This window comes from Miniopterus schreibersii (assembly GCF_964146895.1).
Source record: "Miniopterus schreibersii genome assembly, chromosome: 8".
Lineage (NCBI taxonomy): Eukaryota > Metazoa > Chordata > Mammalia > Chiroptera > Miniopteridae > Miniopterus > Miniopterus schreibersii.
In genome coordinates, this window is record NC_138109.1 from 77,921,574 (window position 1) to 77,947,920 (window position 26,347).

The following is a 26,347-nucleotide window of genomic DNA, read 5'->3' on the forward strand; positions in this document are numbered from 1 at the left end:
ATGTTTTTTATTGATTTTTAGAGAGAGAGAGGAAGGGAGAGGGATAGAGAGATAGAAACATTTATGAGAGAGAAACGTCATCGATCGGCTGCCTCCTGCTGGGGATCCAGCCGGAAACACGGGCATGTGCCCTGACCAGGAATCGAACCAGTGACCTCTTGGTTCATGGGTCGGCACTCAACCACTGAGCCACACCAGTCGAGCTAGAGTATATTTTTAACAGCTGTATTGAGATATACTTCACATACCATACAGATGAGTTTTGGTATGTTACTTTATTGATGTTTTAAATTGTGAGGAAAATATATGCAGTATAACAAAATTTGCCATTTTAACCACTTTTATACAGTTCAGTTGTATTACATTCATGTTGGTCAGCCATCACCATTATCTACATAGTTAAGGTTTTGGGGAGCCTAAAGTTATGCATGGATTTTTGACTGCATGGGAGGTCAGTACCCCTACCCACCCAGAGGTCAACTATCTTTGTAAAACTTTTCATCACTCGCAAAAGAAACTTGGTAACAATTAAGCAAAAACTCTCATTCCCCCCTCGTCCCCCCAGTGCTGGTTACCTCAAATCTACTTTCTTTCTCTATAAATTTGTCTATTTTAGATATTTCATTTAAGTGGGAACACACAATATTGTCTTTTTGTTTCTGGCTTATTTCACTTAGCATGTTTTAAAGATTGTAGCAAGTGTCAGAACTTCATTCTTTATTATTACTGAGTAATAATTCTTTGTATGTATATACCACATTTTGTTTATCCTTCATCTTTTGAAGGATACTTGGATTGTTTCACCTTTTGGCTGTTATGAGTAATGCTGCTGTGAACATGGGTATACAAATATCTGTTTGAGATCATGTTTTCAGTTTTTTGGGGTATATATAATGGTGTGCAATTCCAGGATCATATTCTTTGTTTAGCTTTTGAGGAATCACCAAACTTTTCCACAATGACTGCACCATTTTACCTCCCAGCAATGTAAGAGGGTTTGTTCCTCTACATCCTTGCCACGTCTTGTTATTTTCTTTCTTTTTTAAAAGAAATTTTATTCTAGCCAATCTAGTAAGTGTGAAGTGGTTTCTCACGGTGGTTTTGATCTGCATTTTCTTGGATCCTAGGTCGATGCTCAACCACTGAGCCACGCCCAGCAGGGCTGCATTTTCTTAATTACTAATAATATTGAGCATCTTTTCTTGGCTTTTTGGCCATTTGTATATCTTCTTTAGAGAAGTGCTATTCAGGTTCTTTACCTTGTTTTGTTTTGTTTTTTTAATCCTCACTCGAGGATACTTTTTCCATAGTTTTTCAGGTAGACTGGAAGGGAGAGATGGAAAGAGAGAGAGGGAGAGAGGGAGAGAGAGAAACATAGATGTGAGAGAGAAACATTGATTGGTTGCCTCCTGCATGCTCCCCCACCAGGGCCAGGGATGGAGCATGCAACTGAGGTACATGCCCTTGGCTGAAATTGAACCCGGGACCCTTGAGCCTGTGGGCTGATACTCTAACCACTGAGCCAAACTGGCCAGGGCTTTACCTTGTTTTTTAATTGAATATTTGTCTTTCTGTTGTTGAGTTGTAGAAATTCTTTATATATTTACGATATGATTTCCAAATATTTTTCTAATTTTTTAGGTTGTCTTTTCACTTTCTTTATGTCAGTTGATGCACAGTTGTTTTTAATATAGATGAATTCCATTTCATCTATTTTTTTCTTTTATTTCTTGTGCTTTTGGTGTTATTTCTGATAATCCGTTGCCAAATCCAAGGTCATGAAGACTTACCCTTATGTTTTCTTGAATTTTAGTCCCTATATTTAAGTTGTTGATCATTTTAAGTTGTGTATGTTGTGAGGATGGGGTCTGATTTCATTCTCTTGTGTTTGCAAATTCAGTTTTACCATCACCATCCATTGAAGAGGCTATTCTTTTCTCATTGAATGGATTTGACACCCTTGTCAGGAATCGGTTGACCATAGATTTATGGGTTTATTTCTGAACAAGTTCTCTTCCATTGGTCTACATGTCTTGCAGATATTTTCTCCTGGGGTATGACTTGTCATCATTCTCTTGACAGTATTTTTTGCAGAACAGAAATTTTTAATTTTAATGAAATAGGTCTTATCAATTCTTTCATGTATTGTGCCATTGGTGTATCTAAAAAGTCATAGCCAAACCCGTGGTCATCTAGATTTTCTCCTGTGTTATTTATTAGGAGTTTTATAGTTTTGTGTTTTACATGTAGGTCTGTGATTCATTTTGAGTTAAATTCTATGAAGGGTGGGTGTGAGGTCTGTGTCTAGATTCATTATTTTGGATGTGGATGTCCAATTGAAAGACTCGACTTCATTGTATTGTCTTTGTTCCTTTGTTGAAGTTCTTTTGACTCTATTTCTGTAGTTCCATTTCTGGGCACACTCTTCTGTCCTATTTTACTTACCTATACTTTTGCTAATATCACATTGTTTTTACTACTCTAGGTTTGTATTGAAGTCAGGTAGTGTCTGTCCTCCAACTTTATTCTCCTTCAATATCTTGTTGGCTGTTTTTTTTGTGGGTTTTTTTTTTGCCATTCTACATAAACTTTAGTGTCAGATTGTTGATATCCACAGATAATTTGGTGGAATTTTGGTTGGGATTACATTGACTCTATAAATGGAATTGGGAAAAACTAACATCTTGTCAGTACCCAGTTATCCTATTCATGAACATGGACAGTCTCTCTGTTTATTTTATTCATCAGAATCATGGATCTTGTACATATTTTGTTAGATTTATAACTATTTTAATTTTTTTTGGTGCTAATGTAAATGGTATTGTTTTTAATTTTTAATTTCACTTGTTGCTGGTATATTAGGAAAGTGATTGACTTTTTAAATATTATCTTGTATCCTGCAAACTTGATATAATTGTTTATTTCCAGGAATGTTTTTTGTTTCAGATTTTCTACATAGTCATGTCATCTGCAAACAAAGACAGTTTTATTTCTTCCTTCCCAGTCTGAATAATTTTTTTAAAAACTTCACCTGAGGATATGTCTTTACTGACTTAGAGAGAGGAAGGGAGAGGGAGAGAGAGAGAAACATTGATTGGTTGCCATCTGTCACCATACATAGAGAATTTTTCTTGTGATGAGAACTCTTAAGATTTACTCGCTTAGCAACTTTCAAATATGCATTATAACATCATTAACTATAGCCACCATGTTGTAAGTTACAACCCTATGATATTATTATTATTATTATTATTATTATTTTTTAAATACCAGGCCATTTCAGCCAATATCTCTGTCTCCATCTTTTTTTTTTTTTTTTTTAAATATATCTTTATTGATTTCAGAGAGAGGAAAGGAGAGGGAGAGAGAGAGATAGAAACATCAATGATGAGAGAGTCATTGATTGGCTGCAGCCCGCAACCCGGGCATGTGCCCTGACCGGTAATCAAACCCCGATCGCCTGGATCCTAGGTCGACGCTTAACCGCTGAGCCATGCCTGGCCGGGCCCTATGATATTATTTTATAACTGGAAGTTTGTACCTTTGAACTCCCTTTACCTATTTCACCCTCTCCCGTACCCCATCTGTCAGCCACCAGTCTGTCCTATCATCTGTGAACTTGGTTCCTTCCTTCTTTTTTTAAATTTTTTTTTAAAGATTCTACATTTAAGTGAGGTGATGTGTTATTGGTCTGATTTATTTCACTTAGCATAGTGCTTTCAGATTTCATCCATGCTGTCTCAGATGGTGAGATTTCATTATTTTTCCATTGTATATAAATAACTACCTTTTCTTTCTCCATTCATCCGTCTATGGACACTTAGGTTGTTTCCATATCTTGGCCATTGGAAATAATGCTGCAATGAACATGGGGGTGTTCATATCTTTTCGAGTTAATGTTTTTGTTTTCTCCAACCATTTACTTTTAATCTGTATGTACTTTTTTGTTTCGTTTTTTAAAAAATATTTTTATTGACTTTTAGAGAGGGAGGAAGGGAGAGGGGGAGAGGAACATCTAGGCTGCCTCCTACATGACCCTACCCGGGATCAAGCCTGAAACTAGGCATGTGCCCTGGCTGGGAAATGAGCCAGCAACGTTTTGGTGCACGGGATCATGCCCAGGCAACTGAGCCACGCCAGCCAGAGCTAATTGTATGTGTTTTATATTTAATTTGGATTTCTTGTAGACAACATTGACCCGTGAACAACATGGGTTTGAATTGCGTGGGTGTACTTATGCAGATTTTTTCCAATAAATATATAGTCAGCCCTTGTATCCCTGGGCTTTGCATCTGTGGATTCAACTAACGGAGGATTGAAACTGCTTTTGATCCGCATTTGGGAATCTGCTTTTTGCAGGGGTGGGGAGGTGTGCTACTTAACTTAAATGTGGTTTCTTGACTGGGAGGGAGTTTGTTCCCCTAAGCCCCACATTATTACAAGGGTCAGCTGTACTTTGTGTTTCTATGAAACTTTTTGCAGGCTGAAATGGCTAAAGCAAAGAGTAGTCCTTCTATCTGAAAGTTTGCGTTAACGAAAAACCTGCACTGTACACGTTTTTGCTAATTAAAAGAAATCTGGAGAGAATTTTTGCTTTTACATGTAGTTGGATCATAAATTTTTTTTCATAACTTTTAAAAAAATTTATATTGATTATAAAGAGAGAGAGATCATTTGGCAACCGCAGGTAGGACTCAAAATTCAATAAATCTGGGAACTTTTTCATAGCTAATTTTTAAGTTGATAATTTTGTTTGGCCCATGAATGATGTTACAAATATCCAAATGGCAGAAAAAAGGTTCCCCACACCTGATCTACATGGAAGAGAAACATAAATTGGCTACCTTCTGCACACCCCCTGCTGGGGGTCGACCTGCAACCTGGGGCATGTGCTCTGATGGGGAATCGAACTGGCGACCTTCTGGTGCATGGGACTAAGCTCAATCAATTCAGCCGTACTGCCAGGGCAGATCATAATTTTTGATCTACTCTGACAGTGTTGTCTTTTAATTAGTGCATTTAGACTATTGATGTTTAAGGTGATACTGATATAGTTGGATTAATATCTACTATATTTGTTATTGGTTTCTATTTGTTTTCCTTGTATATTGTTCCTGTTTTTGTCTTCTACTCTTTCACTGCCTTTATGTGTTTTTAAAATACGTTTTTATTGATTTTTAGACAGCAAAAGGGAGAGGGAGAGAGAGGGAAATATCTATATGAGAGAAACATCGATTGGTTGCCTCCCATACACTCTCTTACCAGGGATTGAACCCGAAACCTGGGCATGTGCCCTGACCAGGAATAGAACCCGTGACCTTTCGGTGCATGGGATGATACTCGGCCAACTGAGCCACACTGGCCAGGGCTGTCTTTTTGGTTTTTAATTAAGCATTTTATGTGATTCCATTTTTGCTTCATTCTTAGCTTATCAGTTATACTTATTTTTTTACTTGTTTAGTGGTTGCCCTAGAGTTTGCAATATACATTTACGACTAACCCAAGTTTGCTTTCAAATAACACTGCATTATTTCATGGGTAATATGAGTACCTTATAATAACAAAAGAATCCTAATTCTTTCCTCCCAGCCCTTGTAGCACTGCTGCGATTCATTTTACTTACATGTAAACATACTTGTACATGTATATATATACATATACATTTTATATATCATCTGTAATTGAATACATGCTGGTATTTTGAACAAACTAATATCTGTGAGGTCAATTAAGAATAAGTTATTATTTTACCTTCACTTATTCCTTTTTTGTTTCTCTTTCTTTACGTAGATCTGAGTTTCTGATCTGTATCATTTTTTCTCTAACTTTTATTAACATTTCTTGTAAGACAGGTCTACTGCTAACAGATTGCTTCAATTTGTCTGATAAAGTCTTTATTTCTTCTTTTATGAAGGATAATTTCACAGGATATGGAATTCTAAGATAGTCACTTTTCCCCCCTCAACACTTTAAGTATTTCACTGCACTCTTTTCTTGCTTCCATTGTTTTTGAAGAGAGTTGAATGTAATTCTTATCCTTGCTTTTATGTAAGTGAGGCATTTTCTCCTGGTTTCTATCAGAATTTTTTCTTTTTCTTTCGTTTGCAGTAGTTTGACCAAATTTTGCCTGTGTGTATTATTTGTTTACTTACTTTTTGTCATTTATTCTGCCTGGCTCTTTTTGGGTGATTTTTACCTTGTCTCATTATTGGTAGAACTGAGGCCTTTGGCACTGAACCACCAGGCCCTGTTCATTCTTTTGTCATATATTTTTTTCTTCAAGGTACCTTCCTGACACTTGTTCTAGAGCTCATCCCGTTTAGTGTTTTGAGCCTTTATTTCTCCCTTTCCTCTCCTTTGTCTTTTAACTTTTTCTCAGCTGTTTTTCTTTAGCTTGAAAACACATCCATGTTCTTATTTATTCTAAATAACTGTCCACATCCATGTCCCATCATAGCTCTGTTTCTTCCCTCACTTTGCCAGTCAGGCCCTTTAAAAATTATTTAGCAGTATTGGCTCCCTAGTAGAGGAAATGTGTAATGTACAGGCAGAAAAACTTTTTTAACTGTCTTCTTGTTTACTTTATGCCTTTCTATATTTTTAAGTTAAACTTTTTTTTAAACCTTCAGCCGTTAACTGGGAATCGAACCCACCACCCTTCAGTGTGTGGGCTGACGCTCTAACCACTGAGCCGTGCTGGCCAGGGCTTGTGTACCAGTCATTTGAACTGCAGTTCTTCTTGTACTGAGCAGGATTATTATGAAAACAACCCAAAATATTAAAAGAAGAAGGAGGAGGAAATAAAACAAAACAGCCCATCATCATTAGAGTAAAACCAAACTCTTCTCTCGTGAGGGTCTAAACTCAGCTCTATTAGTGTGTGAACAATCCAACGATAGATGAATTCTTTTACGTGGTATCTTTTCTGATACCTTCTACTTAAAACTAAAAAGGTCAGAAGGATTGAGAGATTCCACTTTTAGGGTCTATATTCCTACTGAAATATCTAGATAAAGTGAATTTTTTCCCGTGTGCTTCACTGCAGTTTCTTCTCTTTACTCTGCTTGACTTAGGATACCTGTGTTATGCTTGTGACAGGTGTACTGGATCTAACCTTACCTCCTCAAGGTGTAGAGGGAAGGTGAGAGGGAGGTGAGTGGCATTGGGGATCCCCCACTTCACTTTGTCAGACTAGGGTAATGCTCAACAGAGTTGTCTTTGTAGGCTAATTCTTTCAAAATCAGTGCCCCTTAGCTGTTGTGGTTTCTCTAGCATGGTGAGAATCTTTTTTGTGTATTCATGCGTGTCTCACATTAGGTGAGGAAGCATTTGTCTACCTTAAGAGAATCATAGTTTGCCATTTACGTGTCTTCACGGAATTTCTTCAGGTTGACATTGAAAGCACTGCACAGAAATCACATCACATCAGTACTCACTGTTGGCTTTATTTAAAGTCAGAATTCTCCAAGCCATCCCATCTGGAGAAACTCATTTCAAAGTGTAATGAAAGCTATGGAAGGATTTAAAATTTAAACAAAGGAATAATGTGGTTTGTCTTATGTTTTGAAATGATACCCCTTTGGCAAATGAATTAGATGGGAAGAAAAGTATACAGAGAGAAAAGAAGGAATTAGTTTTTTCAGTAATCCCAGAGAGAGATCATAGCAGACAGGCTTGGACTTTGTTAGTAGCAACACAGATACAGAAAAATGGATGGATTGAGATAACACAGACTGTAGAACTGACAGCACACGATAATATTTTGCATGTACATTTAGTGTGGAGGAGAGATTAGAGCCAGAGACATATTTGAGAGTCAACATACTGTTAGTAGTGAAAGATGAGATTCAGTGTATGTCACAGGAGAGATCCTGAGGATGAAGAGGATTTAGGACCAGTTCCTGGGGGAGTCATTGTGAGAAAGAGCCTGTGAAGGAGTTGGAGAAGGAACGGCTGCTAAAGGAAGAAGTCAAACTAAAGGGAGCGCGGCATCTTTGAAGTCACTTACGCAGAGTATTTGAAGAGGATGAGTGTTACTTAAGAGTATTTTGTGCAGGTTTTATAAGAAGGAAACATTGAAACAGATAGTAAACAGTGGGGATTAAATTATTGTAGTCCATCTGCTGCCTCATCTACCCTAGATAACTGCTCTATTCAGGTTTGTGATCAAATAATCCCCTAATGAGACCTTTTCTGATGGCCCTTCTTCTCTTATTTTATAAAATTTATAATGCCATTGTTTATGCCCCACCACCATTACCAACTAAGAAAGAAGAAACACAACTAAACAGGCAGTGTTAGGATATCTGGTTTGTGAGATGAATATTGATTTTATTTGTTAAAATGTGACGTACGGCAAGTAATTGATGAAATACTGTGAAATAGTACTCTGTCTTGTTCCCATACTATTTGCTTGTCACTTCTCCTAAAATGCAGGCTTTTTGAAGGCAGAGACTTTAGGTTTATTGTTGATTCCCCAGTGCCCAAAAGTGCCAGGTGTATAGTAGGTACAATGAACAAATCCTGAATATGCATTTTTTACAGATAAAATTGTTACTGGTGAGACAATCAACAATGCAACAAAGCAAGCAAGAATTTATTGGCTGCAGCAAAGACATGTTTAGGATAGTGAAACAAGGAAGGGCATAGAAGAAGCAACAGGAGAGCCTAGGTTGGGCTGCTTTGGCTCACTGGGAAGTCAGAGAAAAGAGGGCCTTGGAGACTGGTTTAGGGGGTTAGCGCAGGATGAGCTGCCACTGCCCATTGCTTCCCTGGTTGCAAGTCTCGTGTGGTCCCTTGGAGTGTAGGAGATACATGCCCCTGGGGGAAGGAGGAGGAAGGGAATGGCACGGGCTTGCTGGGTCCTTTACTTGAGTCCTTTGTGTTGAGGGTATTTCTCTCTTACAGGCAGGAATCTTAGGGGAGGTGTAGGAGGGTCTAAATAGACTATTCATCAGCTTTCCAGGTGTGCTCATTCAGTGTCCTGGTCTCTGCTGATTGGCTGGAACTAGGGCAGTGGTTCATTAGTTGATGCAGCTGGTCCTGAGGTAGCCATGGTGTCACTTGTCTGGTTTTGCTGCTTTCCTGGGCCTGGAACTGAAATACAACCGAGTCGTAGATGTTATCCTTAGGTCAGAGGGGCTAAACCCATGACCAGCAATACGAAAGGTGAGGGGGTCTAAACTGCATAACCAGTGATATGTTGCTTTTTCTTAGTTTTGCCCCTTGCTAGGTACCCTGGGCTTTCCGCCTTGGTGACCTCCTGTTTCTGGTCCATCGTCCTTGCTCTGCTCATATATGCCTAACTGCCTATTACAAAATGAATAAATGAAAATATACTGTTTTGTAGGCTACTGTTTTTCACTTAGTATCTTCACTTTTTTTTCTGTGTCCTTGTATAGTTTTAAAAAAAGATGTTTGATGGCTGTGTACTCTTATCACATGTATATAGCATTATCTATTGTGTCCCAGAATTCTGGACTTTGGAGCTTATAGAAATAAAAGATGTGGACTTGGCTTATTACCAGAAGAATTCAACTTTTATCTCTGCCTTTTTAATTCCTTAAGTATAAAATACTGATTTGTACGGAGAATAGTGCCCAGATCAGGAAATAAATCCCCAGTGTCTTAACAGGTCTGAAGTAGTAGCTGCTTATTCTTCCTGGTGAGGCTTTCACATGGTAGAAGAGAGGCTTCTGGTATACTTCCCCTCCTACCCCAAAGTATCTGTGTACTCATGTGTAAAGTGAGAGAATGGAACCACATGGTTTCTCAGGTTTTTGCTGACATAAATTCTTTTTTTTAAAATCCTCACCTGAGGATATGCTTACTGAGAGAGGGGAGGATGGGAGAGAGAGAAGAAGAAACATTGATGTGAGAGAGAAACATTGATCAGTTGCTTCCTTCATGTGCCCCGACCAGAGATCAAACCCACAACTTTTCCATATATGGGACAATGCTCCAAGCAACAACACTTCAACCAACTGAGCCACACTGACCTGGGCACTGACATAAATTCTTAATTTCTGATGTGGTCTTATGTTGTATTTAAATTTCCTTTGCTTTATGATGAGAATGGCTTTTGGAGCATACATGAATTTCTACAAGCAATTTCTTTTACCTGTTAAGTGAACAACAATAAAATATATTAATCTTGTTAGGACAGATTTTTAGTTCTTGTGAACATTTTTCAAAATTTAAAATATGAAAAATAACTTTTAATGTTTTTTAGAAGTCAATGAAAGGATTCTATTTTGCGAAGCTGTACTATGAAGCTAAAGAATACGATCTTGCTAAAAAGTGAGTACCAAACTAAACATGCTTTAGTTTTCTAAAATCAGCGCCTTTACTGTGTCTCATGTTCTTCTTTGAAATGGGTAAAAAATTGTGTTTTTTCTGTTTTGTTTTTTTAGTTTTTTTAAGCAGTTCTTCCTAAGTATGTCCTGGAAATAAGGGATTCATCACTAAGACTAATGTTAAGGGCTAGCCTAGATTCCTTGGAGATTGAGCCTAGAATGAGTAGTTTCTGCATGCCTGCCTAAGGCAAGAAATTGTTTGCCTTAAAACACTTTTTCTAAAGATTGTCCTGGGTTAGAATAAGAGACAACCATGCTTATATCTTCTTCCTGGTTACATATCTGGCACATTAAATCAGCTGGAAAATAGCAGTGAATACAAAATTAAACTTTGATTTCTGGGCCGGAGAAAAGCTTGTATAAAAGATTTTTAATTGACTTAGTAGGTGACACTGAGGCTTTGTCTCACCCATAGTATGGCCAAGAAGGCTGATGATCTGACTTGATTTGGAGTAGTGTAAGCAGGAATTGTGGAGGGAGGCAGGCTATTAAAGGCATTTATGGGAAGATGGAAATGCTGATAAGGAAAATGAGAGCACCTATATTTAATAGCAATGGGTATGTTAATCCCAGTTCCTTATTAATGTGACAGTTTTTCCTTCAGTGTTTCTTTTATGATATTATTCACTGAGCCTAGAAGATGCTTCCTTATTTTTAGTTGTTACTTGATTTAAGAAATGAAAATTACCTGCATTTGGTCCTGTATTTAGTAATTTTTTCTCTGCTCTATTTTAGCTGGGTACAGTACTGTTAGATATTGTTTTCTTGTTTAAAAGGTAAATATATTCTCTTAGTCGTTATTTGGGAAATTGTTGCTCTTTAATATTCACGTTATGATGACTTAAAAATATTTACTGCTATCACTTTGATTTCTATGCAAACTCTTTAGTGCTTTACCAAAATGTGATCAGGAAGAAAAAAACAATTTATTCACTTTTTATGTGTGGGTAGCACTGGAAAAAACATTTGATAAGTGTAGTATCTAGTAGTAAAGTTAATATGTTGTCAACTTTGTGTGTGTGTTTGTGTTTAAGTATTATCCATTTGTTACTATGGGTACTTTGAGTTATCTGCATATTCTAGTTTAAATAGTGGTAGTCAATAATTATAGAATAACAATATTAATTAGTTGAGTGGTTGCTTTAAGATGTATTCTTCAGTTATTTAAATATAGTTGTAAATGTGATTATTTAAAGATTATTTATTTTTATATTATTATTTTTAAACAGATACATATCTACATATATTAATGTGCAAGAAAGGGATCCCAAAGCTCACAGGTTTCTTGGTCTTCTTTATGAAGTGGAGGAAAACATAGACAAAGCTGTCGAATGTTACAAGGTAAATTATATAAGATTAAGATTTAGGCCTGGTCGGGTGTGGCTCAGCGGTTGAGCGTTGACCTAGGATCCAGGTGATCGGGGTTCGATTCCCCGTCAGGGCACATGCCCTGTTGCGGGCTTGATCAATCATTGATGTTTCTATCTCTCTCTTTCCCTCTCCTTTCTTCTCTCTGTAATCAATAAAGATATATTAAAAAAAAAAAAGTGTTTAAAAAAAAAAAAATTTAGGCTTTGCACAGCCAAACCCACGTTACCCAAAATAATTTATGTAATAAATATTTCAAGTATTTATTATGGATGTCATGAAAACAAGCATTGGTATCGCAGTACTATTAAATGACACAGTTTAGAACTGATTTTAAATTATTTGGCCCAAGGCACACTATAATTTGTAATTAAGAGGTAGTACTTTTAGAAGAAGTAGAACACCTATAAATTTTAAGTCTAAAAACATGGTCACAAGTGCTGTTCTCATGTGTGTGGTTTTTTTTTTCTTTTTCTTCTTTTTTCCTGACAGTTACCTAATAATTTTTATTCAGTTCATCTTCAAAAATATTTCAAGATACTTTAAGTTTAATTTTAACAACTTTGAAATAGTAGCGTGTTATCATTTAGGAATAGAGCTTTTCACATTTATATTTAAGTATATGTACTTTAGGAATCCTAATTTATTATTTATTTTCTGATATCAGCGTTCGGTGGAATTAAACCCAACACAAAAAGATCTTGTGTTGAAGATTGCAGAACTGCTTTGTAAAAATGATATTACTGATGGAAGAGCAAAATATTGGGTTGAAAGAGCAGCTAAACTTTTCCCAGGAAGTCCTGCAATTTATAAACTAAAGGTAAAAAACTATAAAACATGATAAAAGCAGTTGGGAAAATTTAAGACACAATCATTTCTAATATTTGGAGTTAAATGGCTTTTCAGTAGGAAACTTACTAAACCAGTGTGTGTGTGGGTGGGGAGTTGGTGGATAATGGGTGAAGGTGGCCAAAAGGTACAAACTTCCAGTTATAAGATAATTTAGTTCTGGGGATGTAATGTATAGCATGGTGACTGTGTTAACAATACTGTGCTGTGTATTTGAAAGTTTATAAGAGAGTAGATCTTAAAAGGTCTCATCACAAGAAAAACTAATTTGTAACTGTGAGGTGATGTTAACTTATTACAGAAATCTTTTTACAGTGTATACATATATCAAATTATTATGTTGTACATATTACACTAATGCAATGTCATATGTCAATTATACCTATAAAAAAGAATGGCAAAACAAAATTTTTTTCTTCAAAACCTAAGAATATGTTCTTTTATTAGGCACTACTATGGTTTGCAAATGGTATCTAATTTACCCTTAAGGGTAAATTTTATTGCATGTATAGATTCATGCCTGGCCAGTGTTGCTCAGTTGGCTGAGCATCATCCCATGAACCAAGAAGCTGCCAGTTTGGTTCCCTGTCAGGGCACATGGCTGGGTTGCAGGCTGAGTCCCCAGTAGGGGACGTGCAGGAGTATCCGATCGATGTTTCTGTCTCATCAGTGTTTCTGTCTCTCTATTCCTCTCCCTTCCTCTCTTTCTAAATCAGTAAAATATTTTTAAAAAATCAATAAACATACTAAAAAATGTATAGGTTAATGTAACTATCACTGCAGTCATGATACAGACCTATTCCATCACCACAACGATATCCCTCATGCTACCTAATATCTATCTACCCCCTCCTTCCCATCATCCTTAACCTATGACAACTCCTAATTTGTTCTCCATCTTTATAATTTTGTAATTTCAACCTCATATGAGGTTTGGCTTTTTTCATTCAGCATAATACCCTTGAGATCCATCTAATTTGTGTGTACCAATAATTTGTTTCTTTTATTGCTGAGTAGTATTTTGTGTTATGGATGTGTTCTGTAGTTTAACCATTTATTTCTGAGGGACATTTTGATTGTTTCCTGTTTTGGATGTTACAAATCTGGTATGAACACTTGTGCACAGATTTTAAAATTAAGTATTTTTAAAATCCCTAGAGATAAATACTAGTAATAATTAAGCTTTTTTCTCCCTGCTAGAAGCAGCTGGGTTTTAAATATTAATCTAAAATATTAGGTCTAAGGCTGTAGGTTTCTTTACCTTACTATATTTGTGTTATGCCTCAAACATAATTTGCTTATTGGTCATGACAATTCAGTCCAGTCCATTTGGTGACAGTGACATTAAGGAACATATATAATGGCAGGGGATTATTTTTCTTGCAGTGTACAAAAGTTAGATGTGTCTGAAGCATCCTGATTTTCTTTAATAACTCTCTAAAGACATTTTTTTAAAGCTAAACCTTTCTTATATGTAACTGTTTAGCAAAGTAATTCTGTTTTTTAAAATTTAATGCTTATTTAAGGGAAATAGTTTTTTGGCATTTATTTAATGAATGAAGATATTATTGGTATGAGATCTTGAGTATGAGAGTAGAATTTTTTTGAAAAGCATTCATAATGGTGCTATCTTTTACTTATTTAGAACATATACTTGAAGTCTAGTACCTTTGCCATTAAAGGCCAAGTGTAAGTTCATGGAAGTGAAATGGGGAACTTGGTCTTTGCTAGGTGAAGGGAGCCAGGGAGAAGTATAAGTGGAAATGGCAGAATGGAATTTACATATGATGGCTTCGGCTTTCTCAGTGAAGAATGAATTGTGATCATAAGTTGAAAGTGAGGGTTGAAGGAAAGTGTGGGAAATTTGAGGAAAGGGGAGGAGTATGAAGTGACATTTGTAGGGAATAGAGAAAGTGAGTCTTTTAGAGATAATGTAGGGTTTTGTTCAAGGCATTACCAGTTTAGAAGGTTGAGATTTCCAAATGCCCTTATAATGGTACAGCTGTTGTATAGGTACAGAGAAAATAGGGGGTAGGCTTATTCTAAGGAAAGACAGATGGACTTAATCCAGGGGCTCTGTAAGCAAGTATTAATTATGGATATTAGGGATTATGACATTTTAGCGTAACAAGAAGAGTGTGTGTGCTTTATTGAAAATTAAAACTTGGTGATGTCAGTGTATTGGGGTAGATGCAAATGTATGTGACACTGAGGTTATGTGAGTTCCCAGTGAGGTGAAAGAGTAAGAGGGATGTGGTGATCCCTGAGTGGTATGACCAAAATACATATTTTGAAGACCTTTGTCAATGTCAAATGGATAACCGAGGCGGGAGTTGTAGAACACCACCAGGGAGATGAAGTAATTAAAGAACTGAGTAACCAGGCAATTGTATACCTTGTCCATCTTTCAATTGGTAATACCGGTGACAGTTAAGGATGAAGGAAGAGTGTTCTATTCCAGTTGCTAATGAGGAAGAATAGATGGAGTAGCTAGATAGCATGTCCTTTAGAGAGCAGGGTTATAAACAGGTGTGGGGAGATATGATTTAGAAGTGACTTTGGGAGTGAGTAGGTCTCAAACCCCACTTCCTCTACTTGTATGTAGGTTAGCAGAGAAAAAGCTACCATGGCAGAGAAGTGATGGGGGCTATCTCAAGTTATATTCAGTTAAGACCAGAGGGTGAAGACACTGAGAAGGTAGTGAACAATAGGAGCTCCAGTGTAGGAGCATAGTGGGTAAGGAATTGAGTCAAATTTAGGGAGATCCAGAGCAGTTTGAGGATAAGGACCCTGGTATGAGGATTGATGGAGGCCTAGCCTTCTAGTAGTCACTGGAATGGGTGTACAAGGATGTGGGGTAGCAGTCCTGGCAGTCTCTTAGGTGATATAGGTAACCACTGCTACTATATAATTGTAGCTATTTCCACATAAATTTTTTGAAGTTTAGCTTCAACTCTGAAGGGGCTAATAAAGTATATAGGATAGTTTCTGGTGGTAATTTACTGAAGTTAGACACTGGAATGGTGCTCATAGGAGCCATGATATGTTTAAAATTGTACGGTGTTTTTCTAAATTAATGACTTTGTTTTTTAAACTAGGAACAGCTTTTGGATTGTAGAGGTGAAGATGGATGGAATAAACTTTTTGACTTGATTCAGTCAGAACTTTATGCAAGACCTGATGATGTCTATGTGAACATTCGACTAGTAGAGCTATATCGTTCAAATAAAAGATTGAAGGATGCTGTGGCCCACTGCCATGAGGCAGAGAGAAACATAGCTTTGCGTTCAAGTTTAGAATGGAATTCGTGTGTTGTACAGACCCTTAAGGTAGGTAAAAACTGTTGGATCTCTGTACTTCTATATAGATAATTACCATAACACCTTTATATTTAAGCAGTGCCCCCTAAGATGTAAATTTCTTTTACTTATGTATAGCAGCTTTGAAATGAAATTTTTCTTAGGATGACCTCAATTTAGAATTGGTAGTCTGGAGAGATAAATTTGACAAATATGTGTAGATATATATTTGGTCTTTTTATAGGCTGATGTAAAAATATGGTTTTACAAATATAGGAAAGGGCAAAAGTATTTGTAGGCACAGTTGATAAGTTTTATAACTTAGTGTTCTTTCCACAAAATAGGAATATCTGGAATCTTCACAGTGTTTGGAGTCTGATACAAGTAACTGGGAAGCAACCAATGCAGACTTACTTCTGGCCTATGCTAATCTTATGCTTCTTACACTCTCCACTAGAGACACGCAAGAAAGCAGAGATTTATTGGAAAGGTATGTGGACTTCAATGTAAATTAAAGATTTTCTTTTTGTAGTAATTCAATTCATTGGTCTAAACATCTTTACTGCATCATTTTTATATTGTACCCATGGGTAATAGTTTATACAATGAACCACTTGGAAGGAATCTTCTTGTGGGGGGATATTATAATTGGTTTTGTATGACTTTGATTTTTAGAGAACTATATAATTGTTGAGGCTTGATTAAATTATTTTTATAGTTAATATTCAGTTTTGACATGCTTAATAAAGTCAGGCCTGAAAATGAATGTTCTAAATACTATTCCGTATTTTGTTTCCAAAAATGATATAATCTCGAGAGAAAATCAGAGAGTAAAGTTCATCAGATGTTCTAGTATAAGCAGTTAACTTGACTAGTTAGTATTCCAGAGAACAATGTTTTAGCTTAGAAACAAGATAACAAAAATATATGATTTTTCTGTTTTCCTAAATTTTGATTTTGAGGACCAGTATCTTTTTTATTAAAATAAATGCCATTGAGCAAAAACATCACTTGGATTTGCATAACTATGTTAGTTTAGAGCAAGGTTTAACTAGGGCCCGTGGGCCAAATATGGCTCACTGCTGGGTTTTGTAGTTAAAGTTTCATTGGAATAGGAAACTTTAGTTCATGCTTCTTTGTTATATATCATCTATGGCTGCTTATACTACAGTGGTGGAGTTGAGCAATTGTGACAGAGATTGTGTATGCCTGCAAGCCAAATTACTGTGTGGCCCTTTATGGAAAAGGTTTGCCAATCCCTTTTTTAGGCTGTTCATTTATTTGAAAAGTAATTCTTGTTCCCCAAGGGAGGTAGGTAGTTTTCTTTTGAAGTACTTAGTGTTTGTTCTAAAATGGTAGGGTAAGGGTAGTTTCCAAAAAAACTCATTTGAATTTTTAAATATTTTAGAAAATATTTAGGATGTTTTCTTTTGTATGGCTTATATAATCAGAAAATTTTGCTCACATTAAAAAACAAGGGTAAAAATGACAAATAATTTCTTAGTACTATAAAAATTATTTTAATTTCATGGATCCTTTGAAGGGGTCTTAAGAACCTCTAGGGGTCCCTGGAACTCACTAGAAGAAGTATCTATTGTTCAGATTTCTTATTATAAGCTACTTTAAAATCATGTTTCACATTTTATTAAGTGTTAGTGTTTGTTTTTCTTACGAAATAAAGATTCTGAAGACCATTTGATTAAGAAGCACTGATTAATACATAGATTACAAATAATGGTGAGAAATACAGTTTAACTCTGTAGTTATATGTTAAGAAGAGCAATTATGGTATTGACAACTGAAATATCAGTTATTTATAATTTGAGGCATGTCTAATTTGAGGACTTTCAACTAAATAATGAAACCATATTAATGAGAAGAAACTAGAAAATACTTTAGTTTCCCAGTTTTGTTCTGGTATATTATGAAATAATTAGTAATCTTATTATTTGATCTGTATCTTTTCTATGATTGGATGTCTTGAACTAACTGTTTTATAATATGATATAATTCTAGATGTTAAGCTTGAAGTATAAGGCATATGTGGAATAAAAATATGTACTAGTTGATTCATAATTTACAAAATAGAGAAGAATACGGATTATTAGGAGTTTGAAAATGGAAGATGAAACTTGAAATAAATTTATTTTGAATTTAATGAAAGCATGATTACTCACAATGCAACAAATTTTATATCTGTTTAATATTTTAACGCAGTTTTGATAGTGCTCTTCAGTCTGTGAAATGTTGTGTGGGTGGAGACGATGAACTCTCAGCTGTTTTCTTAGAAGTAAAAGGACATTTCTACATGCATGCTGGTTCTCTGCTTTTGAAGATGGGTCAGCATAGCGACGTGCAATGGCGAGCTCTCTCTGAGCTGGCTGCATTGTGCTATCTCATAGCATTTCAGGTAAGCCTTTTTCAGTTGTGGGTGCAATTGACATTTCACTGAGATTGTTGTATTTCACATGGAAGTGTATCCTGGTATATAATGAAAGTATGAATGGACCTATAGAATTAAAGTTGAAATGAAATAGTTTGATGGGTGAAAAATAACAAGATTTAAAACACTGGTAAGGTTGGTGAATCAGGTGCATTGATGCATTGCTGGTGATAGTATACGTTGCTGTGACTTATTGGGATACCAGTTTGAAGAGCTTAATCTTTTTTCTGTGCCGTTTCTGGGAATCAGGATTAGAAATAATCTCAAATATAGATACAACTTGATTTAAAAAGATACGCATAACTTGGACAAAAATCCTAAGTAAATTTTGAGGTATGGTTATGTAAACTATGATAGAAGAATGTGTTTACCACAAGCATTTTAACATGGTAATTAAAACACATATGTATGTAATCTATATTATGAAAGTACATTATGTATAATATGTAGCAGCATATTTATTCACCTATGGAAACAAAACCTTGACTTACACAAAGAATATTACATGAAGGAAATATGTCAAAATGTTAACCATTATTTTTAGGTGGTGAGATGCTGGCTGTTATCCCTTCCCAATCCATTTTTTTTAGTTTTAGTGTTTTCTGTAGTGAGTTTGCATTAATTCTGAAATGAAAAGAAATTAGCAGTATGCCAAAAACAAAGTACTGAGCTCAGCTTATAAAAATTTTTGGCTTTAGAGAGTGAGTGACCTTTTGCTTAAGGGAAAGCAGAGGGTTCACTGTCGAGTTACTGTTAGAGGAGGCCCTTCCTTGTAGTTCATATCATACAGATCTTTGGACCAGACTGTCCATATTCATCCCACAGTGTTAAGTGCTACTGTTTGCTCTGCAGAAGCATTTAAGTTCATAAGGAATGTATTCAGTGAAAATAGATTCTTAAGTAGCTGACAGTTTTCTTAATTTTAATGGAAACTAAAATCTATTAAAGTTTTTAATACATATTTTGTAAAGTTAGCAGACACACAGTCAACTATTTTAAACACTGACCTTTTTAAATAGTAAAAACGAAATGTTTCTCTTAACCCATTCATTCAGGTCTCCTTTCCTAGAAGAACCAATGTTAACAGTTCGTTGGGTATTCAGAATTTCTGCATATGCAGGCGTATAGTGTACCCTTTCTCTGCTTTTAAAAACTGTTTGCCTCAGTGGAGATGTGCTTTGTCTACTGTTGAAAACCTTACTTCTTCTCACTGTCCATTGTTTCATTTCAGCACATAGACATTTACCTCAGTCTCTTTCTTTTCACCTACCATGTTTTCATTGAATGGATATGTAATGGAAGCCTCATACATACTTGGATTTTACATTTGTTTGTAAAGCTTAATTATCAAGTGATTATACAAAGGGAATTGTGGACTGGCATAGGGGTCCTTATGGAATCATGTCTGGCTAACTTCTTTAATGGCAGGGTTTTCAGACTCTTGATCAAAGAAGAGCTGTGGTTCTAGTAAGCACATCTGCATTTCAACTTGGCATCAAACAAAATCTCTCTTGAAACCTTTTATTAAGAAGACAAAATTTTGACTTGAGATAATGTGACTGAGTGGATTCATAACTACTTAACTGGTCACAAATGATAGCTGTTGAATAATTTTGTAAAAGAGGTCAGGTTTATGAGTTTTGTGTTCTTCAACAGCTATAGATGACAAAGTTTGGCATCATGTCTAGAAAACTGATGCGTAAAAGTATACTGTGAAAATTCCCTCCTACCTCTGTTCCTTAGTCATTTACTTCTCTTCCCTGAAGGAACTAATGTTACTAATTTGTTGTGAGTTCTTCAAGGAAAAAAAATTTTTTTTTTAATCCTCACTTGATATTTTTCCCATTGCTTTCAGAGAGAGTGGAAGGGGGAGAGAGAGAGGGAGAGAGAGAAACATTGATGTGAAAGAGACACATTGATTGGTTGCCTCCCTCATGTGCCCCACCCGGGGCTGGGAATTGAGCTTCTAACTGTGGTATGTGCTCTTGGCTGGAATCGAACCCGGGACCTTTCAGGTCCTCAGTCTGATGCTCTAACCACTGAGCAAAAACAGCTAGGGTTCTTCAAGAAATTTTTTATGCATAGACAAGCACACACATACAACCCCCCCCCATGCACTCCAACATTCTGTACATTCTATTTATTTTGCTTTATTAAATATATCTTGGTGGTGCTTCCATATCAGTATAGAAAGCATAGCATGAGTATAGCATCCTCATTTGTTTTGATGGTTGTATATTATTCCATTCTGTGGATATACTATAGTTTTTGGGGAGGGAGGACGATTTAAACAGTGCCCTAACGCCAAGACATTAGGTTACTTTTGCTTTTTTGCTATGCTACTTCGAATGATTCTATTTCCAAAATTCTGACATCACAGAGGTGTGTATACCAAAATTACAATCCTACTACTATTTAAGAAACTCATTAGAAATTAACTGCAGTTACCCCAGCTATACTTACATAGTTACTTGTAAGATATTTCCAGTAAGTGGTCATTCCCTGTGACTGAACATTTTCAGTGATGGACATTTTTACTACATTTTATTTTTGGATAATTGGTTCTTGGTGCTTCCTTATATGGAGTAAAAATGTTTTTCAAGCTGCTACCCATTGGTGGTGGTTTTTTTCTTTTGATGCTATTAAAAATCTCTTACAAGTTAATTTTCTTAATATCTGAAGGGAACATACTGTGGGGTTTTTTCATTCAGCTCTTCTTTGTAGGAAATGGTTTGGAGTCCTTTTACTCTCTTGGTGGTTCTAGTTTATCCCAGTGGTATCCCAGATTATCCATGCTCTTAGAAAATGTGCTGTTCAGCGTGGCATTTCCAAGTGTGGTTCCAATGCTGGGTAAAATAGGCCTCTTACCTCTGCTGCGGTGGTTTTGTTTCTGCAAGTAGAAAAATCTAAATACTCCATTTCCCCGAATGCCATTTTCATGTGTGTTTAGTAGGAATTCTCCGATGTGCTCTTTGCAGACATCTTTTATAGATTATCTTAATTCCTAGGTTCCTAGTTTTTTGCAGTTGGTTTCCCAACTTAGTCTTACTATTAGTTACCTGTGCATTATCAAAAAAATCATAATGTAATCAAAAGGACCATCTTACTATTCAAAATACGGGTATCACTAAATTGAAATTTTTGATTATAAAATTACCAGGTTCCAAGACCAAAGATTAAATTAATAAAAGGAGAAGGTGGACAAAATCTGCTGGAAACGATGGCCTATGATCGTCTGAGCCAGTCAGGTAACAGTGATGTTTAACTGATTTTATTTTGAAAAGAAAAAAGGAAAATTCTCTGTTAGAATACATCTTAGGATAATATTGCCTGTCTTTCCAGGAGAGAATTTGTCACATGTTTCTCTGCCATATTGGATTAGGGCAATAGATAAAGAATTAGAAGAAACGGTATATTTGCCCTGACCGGTGTGGCTAAGTTGGTACACCGAAAGGTTGCGTGTTTGATTTCTGGTCAGGGCACATACCTAGGATGCAGGTTTGATCTCTGGTCAGGTTGGGGACACAAAGCACCTGATTGATGTTTCTGTCTCTCTCTCCTTTTTCTTTAAAATCAATAAACATCCTCAGGTGAGGATTAAATTTTTAAAAAAAGTATGTTTTGAAAAAGGAACAAATATTTGATACTGCGTTTTCCCAGATAGAGAAACTTAACCCCTTCTCTAGCTGCCAGAGTCTCCATCCTGAATATTTTATAAAGCAGTTTTTATACTAAGAATAAGTACTGATTTGCCAACCATTTATTATTTGCTTGTAAGGCACTTCTATGGGGGGTACAAAGATGAAGATACAGATCTGTCTCTAGGAACTGAAAACATAGTAAGGAAGACAGAAGATTATACTTTCATTCTGTTAGGCTCTTGGAGTTTGTAGATTTATTCCCAGTTTTGACTATTTGGAATAGATCCTAAAGGCCTATTATATGTTACCTGGTTTTGCTAAGGCAAAAACTTCAAGTTATTCACGTAGCCAGTGAATCAGCAGTGAACTAAATACTTTCTATAGGAAGCAGTTTTGATATAAATTGAATGAACTTTGTAAAGAAGAAGATGTACTATGAAAGTTTTTGTTTTTTTTAGTTTTTGATTTTTAGAGAGAGGAAAGGAGAGGGAGAGAGTAATAGAAACATCAATGATGAGTCATTGATTCACTGCCTCCTGCACACCCCCTACTGGGGATCGAAACCGGGCCATGTGACCTAACTGGGAATCTAACCCATGACCTCTTGGTTCCTGGGTTGACCCTCAACCACTGAGCCACACAGGCCGGGAAAAGAAAAGTTTCTGTAAGCTTCGGTCTGTAGTTAGGCTGTTGGTCTAAGCCTATATTGCTGTTCTAGCTGATAACCTATTTTTTGTGGGAGGTATACACTCACTTCTTAAAGAAGTGACTTTCCATCTTTTCTCTTATGTCTCCCTTTTACCTTCATAGGTAGTTACCTTTGCAGGGTGTCATAGTTCATAAAATGAACTATTTTACTGTTTTTGATCTGGACATTTCTGAGCTTGTCTCTGCAAATTTTTGGAGAAATAATAGTCTGGTGATGACCAAACCTGACTGACCAGCAGAATTACTCCAAGGAGTATTTTTTTGTTTTTGTTTTTAAACAGTTTATGAGGTAAAATTAACATACTATATAATTTACCCATTTTAAGTATACATTTTAGTTTTTCATATGTTCAAAGAGTTGGGCAATCTTTACTGCAATCAATTTAAGAACATTTTCATCACCTCATAAAGAAACCTCATACCCATGAGCAGTCATGCCCCATTCCCCGCATACCTCTTAGTCCTAGGTAACCAACCACTAATATTCTGTCTCTTTATGGACATTTCGTATAAATTGAATCACTGTGGTCTTTTGTGACCGATTTCTTTCACTTAGAATAGCATCTCAAGGTTCATCCATGTTGCACTATGTACTTTATCCAAGGAGTGTTTTTGAAATAGATTATTCACCCCAAACCTGTGGAATCCGAATCTCTGGGAGTGGGGCCTGGAAATAAGTATGTATTAAAAGCTTTTTAAAGGAGAATTCTGACCAGCCAAGATTAGAAATCAGTGTATCAGAGAATTTGAGCTTGGCCCTGCTTTCCTATGGCTGGTTTTAAATCCCACACTTTGTCATTTAAAGTGTAAGTATTTTTGGTATTTTCCACATACATTCCTGTCTTTTTCCTTTTACCCTAACATGTGGACACAGGTACTGTTAACCTTGTGATCCATATTCATTTTTGCATAAGCACCCTTTTTATTGTCCGAGTGTGGTGATGGTGTTGGATGGTTATGGTTCAGATAATTGGTATTTTCCCTTAGGGGATATGAATAAAACTGTTGAGAGATCTGAGTATAAGCACTCTGTATATTTTAAATGATGGAAATAATTTGTTTTTCAGGGCACATGCTGCTAAACTTAAGTCGCGACAAGCAAGATTTTTTAAAAGAGGTTGTAGAATCCTTTGCCAATAAAAGTGGGCAGACTGCATTGTATGATGCTCTGTTTTCTAGTCAGTCACCTAAGGATAGCTCTTTCCTTGGTAGTGATGATATTGGCAACATTGATGTACAAGCACCAGAACCTGATGACTTGGCTAGATATGATGTTGGTAAGTTGTATCTTTCAAAGAAAACATTTTTGCGTCTTAATCCTTTTATATTAAGAGAAAAAGGGGGCAGAAAGGGAAATAAATTGTCCATAATCTCATTATCCAGAAGTAATGACTTTAAGATTTTCCTGTATTCCTTTCTGTTTTTTTTTCGGGGAGGGGTGGTGGTGGGGGTGTAAGAGGTTGGTAGTGGGTAGTAGTGGCATGTTTTTTTCTAAATAGTTGTTTATACTGTACATATGGTTTGTCTTTTTATAGGAATTCTCTCCCATGGTATCTGTCTCTCTAAATATCACCTCTAATGGCAATATAATCTGTTTCATGAATTAGCCATAATTTGCTTGTCACTTTTTATTGTTGGGCATCCAAGTTGTTTCCTGTTTTTTCACTATTAAAAATAAACCTGGCCCTGGTGTGTGTGGCTGAGTTAGTTGGAGCGTAGTCCCGTACACCAGAATGCAGTGGGTTCCATTCTCAGGGCACACACCTGGGCTTTGGGTTTGATCCCCCTTTGGGGCATGTGAGGGAGGCAGTCCATAGATGTTTCTCTCGCTCTCTTTATCTGAAATCAATAAAAATATATACTGTGATGAAAATTAATATAAAATATGTCCATTTCAAATGTTTCAGTTGTAGGTTCTAAGTTGATGAACATGTTTAAATCTCTTGCAAATTGCCATATGCCAGAAATTCTCTGTGTACCTCTCTGCTTCCAGAAGCTTGTAACATTTTCAGTACTGAATGTTTTCTAGAAGAAAAATTCTCTTTACTATCCTAATGGATTAACCTAGTAGTATCTCATTGCTTTAATGACTCTTTACTGAAAGGAAAATCCTTTGTTTCAAAATTTCTTAGTGTGTGGCTATTCTTTATTTGGCCCCTGTCAAATTTTGTTTTATTGAATTCTAGTGAGCCTCTCTTTTTTCCCCCTCAGTTGGACTTGAAAAGAACTATATCAGCTTTTAAAAATTCCTAGACATAAAGTGTGAATACCTTTAATAAGAATGTAAGACTTTGCTTACCATAGAATTTCTCCCAGCTCTCGTATAGAAAATTAAGATGCATTTAATGTGAATCAGTTGTTGGCAAAATTGATGACACAAAAAGTTTTCAAAGCCAATTTCCCCTTTATTTCAGGTGCCATTCGAGCACATAATGGTAGCCTTCAGCACCTTACTTGGCTTGGCTTACAGTGGAATTTGTTGCCTACCTTACCTGCAATTCGAAAATGGCTAAAACAGCTTTTTCATCATTTGCCCCAGGAAACCTCAAGACTTGAAACAAATGCACCTGAGTCAATATGCATTTTAGATCTTGAAGTAAGCAAAGATTTTAACAAATGAAATATTTTGAGTTTTCTTTAATTTTTTCTAACATAAGTTGATTTTTCTTTAAATAAAACAGGTATTTCTGCTTGGAGTAATATATAATAGCCACTTACAATTAAAGGAGAAATGTAGTTCTCACTGCAACTTCTATCAGCCACTATGCTTGCCACTTCCTGTGTGTAAACAGCTGTGTACAGAGAGGCAAAAATCTTGGTGGGATGCAGTTTGTAACCTAATTCACAGAAAAGCAATGTAAGTAGTAAAACAAAAATATTCCTTTAACTTACTGCATAGGTTTTTTAAATTTAAAAACCCATTTAATTTAAAAACATATTCCCTAGGTATTTAATTATCATGTGATGATTAACAAACACATGTTGAAATGCATATTTATAAATCAACTTAATAAAACTTTTTTTAGCCCTGGAGCCTCGGCAAAATTGCGACTTCTAGTTCAACATGACATAAATACTCTAAGGGGCCAGGAAAAACATGGCCTTCAACCCGCTCTGCTTATACATTGGGCAAAATACCTTCAGAAAACGGTGAGTTGATTAAAGTGTAAGCATTTTTAAGAACATTACCTAACTTTTTAAAAAAGTCATAAACTTTTCATTGAAAGTTATTCAGTTCTAAAACAGTTATGCTAGGAAAAATGTATTTTTTAAATCTTGCTACATAGTAGTTAATATAGTTAATATATAAGCATTTACAACAGTGGCCTGGCATGGTAAATGTTACATAAGTATTAGCTGTTATTTTATTATTACTTCATAATTAAGTTATAATTATTGTCTAGCCTGGAAGTTTTTTTACATTCAGTAGCACATGGCTTTGTAGGTAAGGGCATTTATAGATCTTTCTAAATAGTTGAGGTCTGTTCTGTGGCAAGATTAGGTGTAGATGCTTAGCCTTTTGACCAAACTGTGACACAAAATGGCAGATTTCGGCTGTCTAAAAGTGGCATCTTTTAAAAAATGGATTGGGCTGCCTCATTAGGTTAGTGCCATTGAAAGTGTTTAAAAGTTGAGTCTGGAAGAATCACTGGTATTAGGTGGTTAGTTATTCTAATATTAGAG

The 26,347-nt window shown here is 35.9% G+C and overlaps 1 protein-coding gene across 3 annotated transcripts in view; it reads left to right on the forward strand.

Annotated features, from left to right (window-relative positions):
- The window catches only part of LOC308561150 (E3 SUMO-protein ligase RanBP2), a 65,173-nt gene that overhangs the window by 5,059 nt on the left and 33,767 nt on the right, over positions 1-26,347 (forward strand). For all 3 annotated transcript variants that reach the window (XM_081145733.1, XM_081145734.1, XM_081145735.1), the window contains exons 2-12: positions 10,232-10,299; positions 11,585-11,696; positions 12,391-12,543; positions 15,671-15,901; positions 16,216-16,361; positions 18,089-18,281; positions 21,475-21,562; positions 23,731-23,940; positions 25,078-25,259; positions 25,345-25,520; positions 25,690-25,813. In XM_081145733.1, the coding sequence (XP_081001859.1) occupies positions 10,232-10,299; positions 11,585-11,696; positions 12,391-12,543; positions 15,671-15,901; positions 16,216-16,361; positions 18,089-18,281; positions 21,475-21,562; positions 23,731-23,940; positions 25,078-25,259; positions 25,345-25,520; positions 25,690-25,813 (1,683 nt within the window). The remainder of the gene's footprint in view (positions 1-10,231; positions 10,300-11,584; positions 11,697-12,390; positions 12,544-15,670; positions 15,902-16,215; positions 16,362-18,088; positions 18,282-21,474; positions 21,563-23,730; positions 23,941-25,077; positions 25,260-25,344; positions 25,521-25,689; positions 25,814-26,347) is intronic.